The sequence below is a fragment of the Nelusetta ayraudi genome, unplaced genomic scaffold, assembly GCF_046127955.1.
Source record: "Nelusetta ayraudi isolate G7.1 ecotype Tasmania unplaced genomic scaffold, CSIRO-AGI_Nayr_v1 ptg000004l, whole genome shotgun sequence".
Lineage (NCBI taxonomy): Eukaryota > Metazoa > Chordata > Actinopteri > Tetraodontiformes > Monacanthidae > Nelusetta > Nelusetta ayraudi.
This window is the reverse complement of record NW_027466054.1, coordinates 6,029,127-6,041,595: the sequence shown is the minus strand read 5'-3', so window position 1 is coordinate 6,041,595 and position 12,469 is coordinate 6,029,127. Positions and strand designations below refer to the sequence as shown.

At 42.2% G+C, this 12,469-nt stretch overlaps 3 protein-coding genes across 4 annotated transcripts; 1 reads left to right on the top strand and 2 right to left on the bottom strand.

Annotated features, from left to right (window-relative positions):
- The first annotated feature begins 49 nt into the window (after positions 1-49).
- Positions 50-9,846, top strand: LOC142891498 (general transcription factor IIE subunit 2-like). Its single transcript, XM_076031089.1, has 8 exons — positions 50-87; positions 699-859; positions 7,202-7,284; positions 7,857-7,964; positions 8,382-8,564; positions 8,690-8,783; positions 8,926-9,041; positions 9,167-9,846. Coding segments are annotated over exons 1-8 (867 nt in total). The 5' UTR covers positions 50-85; the 3' UTR covers positions 9,287-9,846.
- On the bottom strand, positions 1,403-6,441 carry smim18 (small integral membrane protein 18). 2 transcript variants are annotated; one of them, XM_076031139.1, is made up of 3 exons: positions 6,302-6,417; positions 6,022-6,049; positions 1,403-3,371 (listed from the first exon to the last, which is right to left on the bottom strand). In XM_076031139.1, exons 2-3 carry the CDS (start codon positions 6,046-6,048, stop codon positions 3,042-3,044), a joined length of 357 nt encoding a protein of 118 aa, XP_075887254.1. In that variant the 5' UTR covers position 6,049; positions 6,302-6,417; the 3' UTR covers positions 1,403-3,041. The 2 variants fall into 2 exon arrangements, with proteins under 2 accessions (XP_075887254.1, XP_075887264.1); XM_076031149.1 differs by lacking the exon at positions 6,022-6,049 and having other exon boundaries at positions 6,302-6,441.
- On the bottom strand, positions 9,511-12,117 carry LOC142891516 (dynactin subunit 6-like). Its single transcript, XM_076031124.1, has 7 exons — positions 11,955-12,117; positions 11,693-11,757; positions 11,492-11,597; positions 11,324-11,409; positions 10,721-10,768; positions 10,470-10,612; positions 9,511-10,233 (listed from the first exon to the last, which is right to left on the bottom strand). Exons 1-7 carry the CDS (start codon positions 12,059-12,061, stop codon positions 10,141-10,143), a joined length of 648 nt encoding a protein of 215 aa, XP_075887239.1. The 5' UTR covers positions 12,062-12,117; the 3' UTR covers positions 9,511-10,140.
- Between the last annotated feature and the right edge of the window lie 352 nt (positions 12,118-12,469).

The window sequence follows — 12,469 nt, the reverse complement described above, 5'->3', positions numbered from 1 at the left end:
TGGGCTGACGTTCAGATTTTGAGGGGAACACCGGGCCTCTGCCAATCCACACTGCTGTACGAAAGCTGCTGGTTAAGTCATTATAATGTATGTTTGGCTTCTTTCATTCTGCCCATAATTTGTGCAATGAGGTATTTCAGTAAGAATACTTATTAAAGATATAATTTGCTATTTAGGGACACATTGGACTTTTAATGGAATTCCAATGGACTATTTTGATATAGTCCATGGAAGTATTACAACAGAAACCAATTGGTTTTAAAAAGCTCACAACTTTTACTTTCCTACAGTTGTCAGGATCTCAGATCTTGACCAGGGATGTTTTGTTAAAATATGTGTATTATATTATATTATATCATATTATATTATATTCTAAATATGTATATTATATAATAAGTGTATTATTTTTTAGTATTGTTTCTACTTCATTGATGCAGTAATGTCAGTTAGGCCTCTGTTTTCTGCAGCCTTGTCCTGAACTTATTCAATATGTTGTATAGAATAACTAGGGAAGTGTATGAATCACCTGGATCTAGACCACTGTAGCTTTCATCCCTGTAAAACTGGGCCAACTGTCAACCATGATTTAATCCAGCATTATATCTGGCTGCTGTGCAAGAAATGTCTGTCTTGGTTTGATTTTTATTTTCTTTTTCGCATCTTGTTCTTTCATGGGCATTTTGTGTTCTTGTGGCCAGGATGGATCCGGCCCTACTGAGAGAGGGGGAGCGGTTCAAGAAGAGGGCTCTGTCCACTCCAGCCGTAGAGAAGAGACCAGTGAGTTCAGACTCTGGGACACACAAGAAGAAGCAACCCATAGTTGATGGTGGGAGTTCTTCGGGGTCAAACCTTAGTGCTGGTAAGTGAGGAGATCTAAGGACATGGGGTACAAGCGCAGCTCCAGCCAGTAGCTATATTTTCAAAGTCAAGTCAGTCATTTTTATACATGCATGCAAGATTTCATGTTTTCTTTATGTTGAACTGTGATGCCTGAAGTTACAGACATCGGGCCGTCACTTGGTTTACTGACTACAAAACTGAAGCCTACAACGATGACTAAATTTGCTGGCAGGCCAGGCAGAGTTCACGACTCCACTTTGAATGCAGATGCAGTGTTAGGAAGGCTTGGATTTTAGCCAGGAGATGGGAATATAATGAGGATGTCTGCAGAATGTGTAAGGCCCAAATTGACTATGAAACACAATTATTCCTCAATGCATCCTTGTCACTCAGCAGCCACTGCACATCATTCCAACTAACAAATGTCTTGCAAAGGACAATGTGTGTCTCAAACAGTGTCTCCTCAGTTATTAGTGGTGACTGCAGGACATCTGAAATACATGTCACGGTACAGACAAACTTTGTGATGGCGCCACACAGCAGGATTGTTGTCAGACCAAAGACGAGTTTTCTGGTTTTATATTTGCAACACGAGCATCACTGTTTACAAGTCAACAGAATCCAATACAGGTTCAGATTGCCTTCGCACATGATTGGAGAACTCATCAGAGTTGTGTACAGTAAACAGTAATGTATAATCATGTTATTAGAGGTCTAATTTCTTCCCTATTCAAATGGTGACACTTTCTTTAGCTTTCCTTTCTCTGGCACTTCTTTACAGCATACGGCCATGTTTTTAGTTTGTTACAACTGCAATCTGTTGCAACAAGAAGCTGGACCGTCATATTTTTTTTTCTTTTTTTTGACCATGTATTTTGCGAATCGAGTGCACAGATGATGGAGCAGATAGAGAAGAAAAATGCCACACTTGGCACTAACAGTGACCGCAGTTCAGTCTGATTGAATCAGTGGCCAAATTTATTATTAAATATTGGAAATAAAGCATGAGCATTCATTAAATAATTCAGGTATGATCAACAATGAATCAAACACACATGGGATCGTAGATAAAAGACTGACAGCTGTACTGCCATGTGACATTATCAGCACAAAACCAAAAGTGGCGTCCCTACAGCCTGGAGGCGTCTGAGTTTACACATATGAAATTATTTTTCTGTATTTGTTCTTTTAACAGGGAAAAAAAAAAATCAATATTGTATACAAGATTTTATAGTTTTTTCTTATTTTGCCTAGCAGAACTCTGAAGCCTGATTTGGGCATCATGTGGCACACAAAAAACATATTACATAAGTTTACACATATAAAATTCTTTATTTGTTCTTTTAACAGAAAAAAAACAATTAGCGATCATATTAATAATACATAATTCAGTGACAATTACATAGGCCATTTGTGGTAAGGCATACAGACTCATACACTGTGCTAACTAGGACATGGTAAATCACACCACTGTGCAAGCAACCAAATGCCACTTTTCATGGAACAACACAGGAATCCTTGACATGTTGACAACAATTGTGCACAAGTTACTAAGTAGCAGATAAACACAGACTGAAGCACAGCTGCCCGGCCAGGCCGGGATCGTTTCTATCGTCCTGCAGGGAAGGCGGACGTCCGTTTGTGTTGTTTTCAGTATCCACCATTAATCACCATTTCACTATTTCACCATTCTCAAGTGTGCGCTGTTCACTCGGGTTTATGGAACCAAATATAGTTAATAAAGAATCAAACAGCCACCGCTAATTATACATCAGGCTGTTGTGATGCCTATAGTGTTTTTCAGGCACATTTGGAGCACCGTCTCAAATATTATTTTTGTGACACTGGCAGCACTTGCAGCACTCTCTCTTTTTCAGAGTGCCTTTTTTCATGTAAACATGGCTTTCATGGTGCACCCCACGCAATTAGTGGGCGTGACAGTACATGTGTATGCACTATTTACAAAATTAAAGCAAAAATCTGTTAAAATAGAATGTTGTGGAATGTATTCTACAACCTCTTGTTGTCTGTTCCCAACACATCTTCGAGTAGCGACTTTAATCACGACTGAGCAGCTCCAGAAGATCTTTTTTTGTTTGTTTGTTTCGTGTCGATTCCCGCTGGGTCCGATTGCTGTCTGATTTGCCAAGTTCGACGGGTGAAACCCAAGCCCCTGCCGTCACCTCATTCCTCCGCCGTCCCTATACCACCTCGGTGTGGGACTCGGGTTCCGTGCAAATGCTGGTCATGAGCTTGCCGCAGCTGCTCGGCCCCTCCGTCTGTAGCTGCCGATGCGTCTTGCCCTTGGTGCAGCAACCGCAGTCCAGCAGCTCGTAGAGCACGGCCAGGGCGGTGAGGGACAGGACGGTGAGGATGAAGAGCAGGAGGATGATGAAGCAGGCCACGTTCCAGCCGTCGTGGAACGGGTAGACCTCCTGCACCTGCATGGAGACCCGGGAGAGGGGAATGGCCTCTCCGTGCCAGGGCAGCTCGCTGGGGTGTAGCATGCCAGTGGCGTTGACCATGATTCCCTAGTGTGAAGGAGGAGGAAAGATGGAATTGAATGCCTGGGCAGTGTTGAGAGCTTGAGTTTTAATTTCAGGTGGTCAGGAGGGCGACCATGCAACTGGAGGAAATGAACTCTCCAGGTCAGGCAGCCTGCTGCACCCAGACCACCTGCGTTTTCAGTTTCAAGTCTCCCTAAATGAGCAGCACTCTTGTTTTTGCAGCAAGGTAAACCTGATACGGTTCATTGGCTAAATGGCTTGAAACACACTCTCAGTGTCCTCGCTTCACTCATTCTGGGAGGTAAACTCAGGCCAAGGAATCAGTTTCAATTGACTTGGTTTACCTCTTTTTCTCTTTAATAGTTCAATAGCAGCTCCATGCCAAAAAACGTTAAAAGATGCAAGTTCAGGCACCTTTGGGGTATTTTTTCTTCTTCCTGCCATGCTATATTTACTGCATCTCAGCTGCATCCCGGATCATTTTCTTCTAGTGCCTAATTATTTCAGAGCACAGATATGAAAGATGTGGCCTTGTCCTCCAATAATCGAGAAATCCTCTTTCATTACTACAACTAAACTGTATAACCAACAGGAGTGAAAGACAACAGCTGTAAGAGGCAACGATGAGTCTGCCTATTTTCGTTTTTTTCTATTATGTTATTCAAATATATTTTGTGCTTCAAATTTACATATTGAACTAACAGCCTTTTGTTTCAGATTACTTTCGGTTGAATGTGATTATTTGTTCATTATTTCGGCTGTAATGGACCGTTTGAATTCCAACGCTGGCAGCACTGCGGCTTTAAGAGAGCCAGCAGCCTCGCACGCAGGTGCTTTTTGATTTTTGTGCCACGGACGTGGAAGCAGTGGAGACACACGGTTTCTTACCGTGTCCCGTCCTGTTTTTATCCAACCTGTGTGAACTCTTGAACGAAACTGGAATAAAATAATTTATGTTAAAACGTTTTTACGACTCTGGAGTGGATCCCTGAAGGTAACGGGGCGCGGACACGCGAAAGCCAGCGGTCCCCCTACAACAGCATTACTGTTAAAATTCAGCCTGATTTTGTTCAGGAATTTTAATCAAACATCAGGTTATTATGCCTTATCATTTCCCTCTCCTCCCCTCGTTCTAAAGCAGCTTTCTATTGACATCCACCACCAAGGCGTTCCATTTCTAAATCCTCAAGGAACAGTGATCCCAATGCAAAATACACGCACATGCACACACATACAGACACTTTGTGACTCAGTTTGACGAAGAAAGCTGACCTACATTACTGAAGTGGAGCATAGAAAGAGCCTGAGTGCTTCTCTTCACAGTTGGCTGAACCTGTGGTGTTCTGCTTGTGCATTTCTTTAAGGGGCCAATATAGAAAAAATACCTCACTATTGTTTTCTAACGATTTGTGTCACTGGCCTGTCAGCGATGAGCCGGTCCTTCTTTTTCACTTGCTCCACTTTTAAGGAAGTCTGTGTTAAAACACATCGGTTTAAATAATGGCCCTTTGTGGTGTCACAAGGGGAACATATATCTAAAGCGATTCGCAGATTCACCCTCGTGCAGGTGTTTGTTCCACCATCTGAGACCACTGTGCGGTCACAGTCACTGCGTTTACATGCAGAGCTTATCAAGCTATATCAATCGGAGTTCTCCGATTCCAATCGGAGTTCTCAAACTCCGATCATAATCGGACTAAGGTGTTTACATGCACGTGAGTTCTCCGATCATAATCGGACTAAGGCAATAATTCGAATTTCTCTAGTGCCATGTAAACGCACTGAGTGTTTTGGTGTCCCTCCAAACATGTGTAAGGTACAAAAAACAAAAGGCTAAAAACAAATAGGTTTTGCTCGAATGTGTGTCAACAGCAGGCTCAGTATATAGAGCTTCCATTGGAGAAATATTGAACAGAAGCTACGTGCGACAAAGCCACAAAGTGATCAGCGGGTCGTAACGTGCAACCAGCCTGTGCTGCACACTGAAACAAAATCACACAGTTGCTTCAACGGTGTTCGTCTGGGAGTGATTGTGACCATAATGACTGTTTGGGGTCACACACAGTTGACTCACTCTGTTGGCTGTTAGCTGGCACTCCGTTTATGGCAACAGGCTTTGGCACATCTGTGTGCACTGTACACCAAATTTGTTGCCGTGAGTTGTGATTTGTTGCTGTTACATAAGCCGATCACTTGACTCCCTGTTGCTGCGTCCTCTCAGCGCAGACATGGCTCACAATGACCACCTCACGTTAGGCCATTGTCATGACAACAACATACTCTACTAATTTGTCTACAGTAATACCAACCCCCGCCTCCCGCCCTCCCTCACTCCACCCCCAGGCTCTCTCATCCTCCTTCTGTCAGACTGTTCGCAGACATAAGGACAGATTGGCTCCCTGCGGAGCCCCACCCCAGTCAGGCTCTTTAAAGGTGCTCCTGGCCACGCAAGCTGTGTGTCACCAAACACACAAATACACACACACAGAAAGAGAGAATCTCCTTTAGTATGCACAAATACAAGCGCAGTAAATTCATTCCAAATGCCTCTGGATGGCTCTGCTCGTCGTTGAGGTTTATTACTGATTTTGCTTATCAAGATGCAGTTTGCAGCGAGTCACGCACAGGCAGACAAGATGCTAAAGAAACACAGAAACCCAAAGAGAGCACAGACCTCCGCGTGTGTGATGTCTGCAGCCATGCTAAAAATAGACAGAGATTTTGTTTGTTTGTTTGTGTTGTAGCAGTGTTGGTACCACAATCAGATCTTTGCTGAGTTATCTTTACAGTGCAATCATGCAGCAGTTTTGCCCTGTAGAGTGCATCCTTAATCTCATAAGATGTGCATCCACAGCCCACAGTGAGAGTGGAATGTAGATGTGTGTATGCAGACAGTAATGTGCGTATGCAGAAAATCCTCTGCTGATGCTGTGTGTGAAAATCTGCCGACTCACCTGTGCGTCTGGCTCAGCTGTTCAATGATGCAGGTCAGCAGATGCGCTCTCCCGCTCTTCCTCCTTTCCCCCTTCTTCGTCTTGATGCACTGTCTCCCACTCGCTTCCCTCCCCCGCGTTCCCTCTCCCGACCTGCTTTCCACTCACATGCAGTCTCGCGTCTCACCCTCACACACACACCCCGCGCACTCCTCTCTACCGCCGCCTCCTTGCGGCTCATCACCCCTCTGCACTCAGTGGCACCGGCTGCTCTTCTCCATCACCCGCTCCGCTCTCTTTAAGCCCTGCCTCTGCGCCATTCGTTAGCAGGCCCGTCACAATCGCGGCGTGGCTCCTGGCAACAGAAACATCCCGCCCACACCATGAATCATTCACGACTCTGTGTCTGCTTTCGCCATTGATTGGCAGTCGCTACTGATTCCAGACCTCAGGCACCCAGACTGTTGAGGGGGAGCAGCACTATGGTTCTCCAGCAGAGATCAGGACCAGCCGGCCACACATACTGTACAAACACACACACACACACACACACTTCAGCTACTGACATTTGGCCCATTTTAAACACATGTGCAACATATGGGTTCAGTATTTAACTTTATAGATATTTTTTTCTTAAAATGATGTTGGTCATGAGCTGCATACAAACTGACTTTTCCCTGTACTGCTGCCTATTGAGTCTATCTTTCAAAACATGGCTGATACCTTCTTGTTTGGATGATGTAATTTCACATAATTGTTTTAGCAAAGCTGGTGGATACAAGTATTGATTGAGTGATCGATGATTAATTGATGGATTCCACTCCGGGGGTTCTTCATCTTGCTCTCTGGAGAAACACAGCTCTCCACAGAGCTCTCCACACAGTGTGTGTGTGTGTATAATAAGTCTGTTTTCTTCCACAGAGTCCAGTAACGACAATGTTAATGTCAAGGGGAACTCGGGGTTCAAGTTTGGCCCTTTACCCAAAATTGTGGATTGCATGAAGGTCTGTCAGCGGAGATATTTTGGCCCTCTATTCATTTCCTCTACTTTCCACTCTTACTTTTCTCATGTTTAGATACTATTTCAGTGTCATAGATTCAGTGGAGTTTAACTAAGAATTTAATTTTCTCCCTTCAAATGTGTGTTTTTCTTTCCATGAAGGTATGTGTTCAGATTATTTTTCCACCTGTGTACCAGCATAGAAGCCTCATTTAAATCACAAAAAAGCCTGCGGAAAAGCCTCCAGAAACAGCAATTTTAGCCTTCCTTGTCTTTGGAAGGGAGGAAAAACAAAGCATTAGGGAAGTGGACTCAGGCGGTGGAATAATGGCCTGGCTGGAGATAGGTTGTTTTTTTTCCCCTTTTACCTCAGAGAAGTATCAGTTCCCTTTGTGACATCACAACTTCCTTATTCCAAAAACTCAGTTTTTAAAGGGCAGACTGAGAAAAAAAGGAAAATCATGAGTTTTTCTCATTTTTGGGGGGTGTTCATTGATGTACACAGCTTATTTTTAGAAAGCAAAAATAACGGCAGAATTATGCACAATATGCTAATGATGCTTTTCTTTCTTACAGACAAGGCATCACAATGGCAACACTCACTTCTTGACCCTGGATGAGATTCTAAATGAGACCAATCTTTTAGACCTCAGCATCAAACAGAAACAGTGGCTCATGAATGAGGTGTGCTGAAGTGTAAAATGTATTTTTTCCCCACAAGTTAAATCTCCATCAGCATCATTTGTTAATGTAAGGCTGGGTTTACCTGGTCTTTGGTGAAGTACTGTCACAAAAATCAAATAACTTGTAATTTTCTAATATTGAGTGTTTATTAGCATTTATTTTAATATAAACAGCGAGTTCACTCACATGGGCAAGTTGTACCACCACCACCACCAGTCCAGAACATGGATCTGCTCAGCGCTCTATGACATTTCTGCTGCTCCCAGAAAGATTTGAGGCTTCAGGAAACAAATATTAACCTCAATGTTGTTCACAATCTGATTGTACAGTTATTTATTTAACTTGTGTAACATTTACACCATAAAATCACATAAAGACGAATCAACATCTCTGGACACGCTGTGCTGTCACGCTAAGGCTTTAGTCAACAACCCCAAAATCGAGGTCCGTGACGGGACGTACGGCTTCAAGCCCAAGCACAACCTGAAGGACAAGAAAGCTCTGCTGAGACTGCTGGATAAACACGACCAGCTGGGCCTCGGAGGGGTGCTGCTGGACGACGTGGAGGAGGGGCTACCCAACTCAGCCAAGGCCATCAAGGTCATAAGCAGCAAATCTGAGTTTGTATAAAGTGAAAGGATGAGTGTGCCAATCAGTGTGAGAGCAGAACATTATGCCAGTTGACAGAGGAGATACACTACTGCTCATTAAACATTTGTTCACAGGCTTTGGGGGATCAGATCATCTCTGTGAATATGCCAGACAAGAAAAAGATCCTGTTCTACAATGATAAACGCTTCCAGTTCAGTGTGGATGAAGGTGCCCTTTGCTTTCTTTGTGCAACAGTTCTTTGTTGCATAGGACTACCTACATACTATATACCTAAATAAAAGTTCATGTAGGTTATTTTTTCTAATGTACTGAGTCTGGTGATTGTCATTTGATTTTATTTGAAACACAGCATTCCAGAGACTGTGGCGAAGTGTTCCAGTTGATTCCATGGATGAAGAGAAGATCGAGCAGTACCTCAATAAACAAGGAATTTCCTCGATGCAAAAAGCAGCGCCAAGGAAAGTGGTCAGTGTTCAATTCTTTGTTTTATTGTAGCTTAGACATGTGAAAATATCCTTGCTGTGATTGATTTCACTAATAACCAAGCTGTTTAAAGAATTATACCTAACTTTTACAATGTAATCCTTCAGCTGTGTGTCCCAAAGAGGAAAAAACAGCTTGGGCAGAGAAAGAGACCCTTCAAGGGATACAATAACCACTTGGCGGGTGTCCTGGAGGATTACTCAGATGGTGTTCCTGTGAAGAAGTGAAACACTGCGGCTCGATGTAAAGGATAGAAAAATCAGCAAGTATGACGTGGCTGGAGATGCAGAGCAGGAGCCTGCTCTGGCTCAGACTTGCTGGATTTCCATTGACATTTCAAATGTATTGAAATCCTTCCGGTCGTCATGGCACAGCAAGACAACTTGTATTCATATATGACGAGGTGACAGTAAACTTAATGTGCACTACAGTGACAAATAACCAATGATCAGCCAGTTGAATGCTATTTATTTCAGAATTTAAAAAAAAAAGGAAAAAAAAAAAAAATCTCCAAAGCCATAATTGTAATCAATGACAAATGAGCATTGAAATTCCATCTGTAGGAAGTGTTCTTTCATCACAAATAAATTAAAAATTAATCATATAGTGAATTATATACACTTAGGGGTCATTTAAAGCATTTTATTCTAAGAAAGGAAACATAAGGTTATTTTTTTTTTTATTGTGTGCTTGCATTTACCAAAACATACAGAGCAATTTTTGAAACCAGTGAGAAACATTTCTCATTTGAGTTTAAATTCATTAAATTTTTGTTTGTTTGCACAAACTGAAAGGCAACAACAAGAACAAAAAGGACTTCCTGGATTGATTAAGAGAAGTCGAGTGACATGAGATGAATACAAGAAGTTCATTGGTCATAAAAAAACAGCACAACAGCAGGTTAAAGAAGTGCCTTTTTGCTGAAGTATAAAATACCAGTTAACAAAAACAGCACTAATAAAATACTGCTGAAGCAAGTTACACAATACAATATTAAATACATTCTTACTTTGTTTTTGCCAACACTAATTCAAAAAGAGTTTGCAAGCTATACAGTTTTGAGAAAGTAATTACATAAAATTTAGCTTGCATTGTGGCCTGCTTTCACTGTTTTCTTCAAATGATGGTAGTTAGGCAAGATCTTCATCAGAAAGTCCAACTGAAGAGTTTGGGGCTGTGGAGACAACAAAATAAAAACAGTGAAGTGATGACTGCAAAAGCACCATATCTATTCATAAAAAAAGCATTTGAAGCACAGTTAGAAAGTGATTTTTAGAACAGAAATAGTTAAGGCAGACAAGGTGCAGTGTGTGGATGTGGCCAGAGATATCACCAGGTACAAACCTACAACAACAGATTTGTTTAAATAGACAAATTAAGAAAACAAAAATAAAGAATTGTATTGCTCACCTGGGGCCTCTCTGTCTGAACCCGCCTCATACACCCTGAGCCATAGATGACCGTGTTCTCTGGGATGACCTCACAGGTGTTGACCTGACAAAAAGCTCCAATGATACAGCCACTGGTGAGGATCACATTCCTACCAACGTCAGCTGCACACATAAGACACACACAAGAAAAAAAAAAAATCACCAAAAATGAAACCGTTTATCAGGTACATGCTTATCTTTTGACAGTTTTTCGTTAACTGCGTTACACACCTTTTGATTCTATCACATTGTTGTCCCCGATTTTTAGAGCTTGAGATACTGTGAGTGAAAAGCTAAGGCCATGTTTAGTAGTAACTATTGAGCAAGTAAATTACTAAGCAATGCCACTGATGGACTGGTAATTTCACACTGGTGGTCCAATCAAAATGGATAATATGTCTGTCAAAGTATACAATATAGCTTGTGTGTCATGACAGAAAACGTACCTATGTGTTGTCCAAGTATTATGACTTTAGACGACTGTTTATGTGTTCTCATTGTAATGCACTGTGGCAGAGTAGTGCTGTTTTCATGTTGTGGTAGAGTCTTCTTCTTCTGGTTGTAAAAATCAAAAAATCTTCTTCTTCTTCGCCATGTACCGAACAGAATCTGCCCTTAGCTGCTGGGGCTCATATACTACTGGACTGTCACTTTGAGTACTGATGTTAATCCCGTTTACAGCTGTTAAGTCAATGATTTCATTCTGGACTCCCAATTTTCTGCTTTGCTCTTCGTCAGTGAGATTCAGTGATTTAAAGGGGTTCCATAACTTGGGCTTGGATAGGTGTAAAATCAATCATATTCAGATGTGGGCAGACATTTCAGAAAGGATACCACAGCCAACTTCAAATACATTATTCATGCCAATTGTCATCGTCTTTGGTTCCACTTCTGTCTCTGGCGTGATGTTCTCGGGATATCTGTGAGATAGTTCAGAACACACTGTCAGTATCTGGATGAAGGGGATAATACGTGCTAAAGTATCATGAAGACTCAACTGACCCATTAATAATGAGAGCCTGCTCCTCGATCAAGTTGCCTTCCCCAATGACTATGGGTCCTGCCTCTGCAATGATGCGAGCCTTCGGGTGGACTACAGTCCTGGGACCTGGGACGACAATATCTCGTGCTGTAACGCTTAAAATCCTTCTGCTGGTCGATTCCAAATTTCATCCACATATTACTCGAAGACATGGAGCTTACCTATGGTGACGTCGCCCCTTATTTCACTCTCAACACAAACCACGGCTCCGGCAGCTATTTTCACGCTGAAACAAAGTACAGCACAAGAAGAGATGACTGAAAATGTTAGCTCACACAGCTAGCGGCGGAATGTACACACCCATCTCAAAAAGTAACGTTGAACAACTAACCAACAAGCTGTAAATGTTTGCCAGACATTAGTGTTATTTCAAGACTTTCGGTTCTATTTTAGAATATGTTAAGGCAATTAATGAAACGTTACCTCTTCTGGATATTTTGTTTATCTGCCATTGCGATGACGAAAATGGGAGGCGGCGTTGAATAACTCGATGCTCGATTTACTTTCCTGCGACCGTTGCTGTGGCGCATGCGTCAAAGGGACTTTCAAAACCTGGGCAGCGTGACAGCAGTCGTAGAGTGTCAGTCAGACCCCCCGCTGCTTACAGCCAGAATCCAAAATGTAGCTAATGGAAGTCATGATGAGGCTGCCTGAAAATGGATACGTTATATGCTACTTTAAAGCGCACTGTTTCCACCAACGACTTTAAAGCGCACTGTTTCCAAGCCAAGTGCTCCAGTGTTTACAATTTCAGTCTGCTTTGATGAGTCCTGTGACCCCATAAACACTTTATTATAGTTACTACCTACTACGTTTATGGACGGGAGCCAATATATATATATATTGTTTTAAATGTACTGGTATCTCGTATAACTTATTGTTTCGTTATCTAATCTAACAAATGTCATTTTCTTTTGTAAACAAATCCAATCAACACT

Coding starts and splice junctions, on each gene's coding strand:
- LOC142891498 (XM_076031089.1), top strand. Junction 860..7,201: donor GGGGTCAAACCTTAGTGCTG/GTAAGTGAGGAG, acceptor TTTCTTCCACAG/AGTCCAGTAACGACAATGTT. Junction 9,042..9,166: donor AAGCAGCGCCAAGGAAAGTG/GTCAGTGTTCAA, acceptor GTAATCCTTCAG/CTGTGTGTCCCAAAGAGGAA.
- smim18 (XM_076031139.1), bottom strand. CDS start 6,048: ATGGCTGCAGACATCACACACGCGGAG. Junction 3,372..6,021: donor CAGACATCACACACGCGGAG/GTCTGTGCTCTC, acceptor CCTTCACACTAG/GGAATCATGGTCAACGCCAC.
- LOC142891516 (XM_076031124.1), bottom strand. CDS start 12,061: ATGCGCCACAGCAACGGTCGCAGGAAAGTAAATCGAGCATCGAGTTAT. Junction 11,758..11,954: donor AAACAAAATATCCAGAAGAG/GTAACGTTTCAT, acceptor ACTTTGTTTCAG/CGTGAAAATAGCTGCCGGAG. Junction 11,410..11,491: donor CAGGCTCTCATTATTAATGG/GTCAGTTGAGTC, acceptor ACTATCTCACAG/ATATCCCGAGAACATCACGC.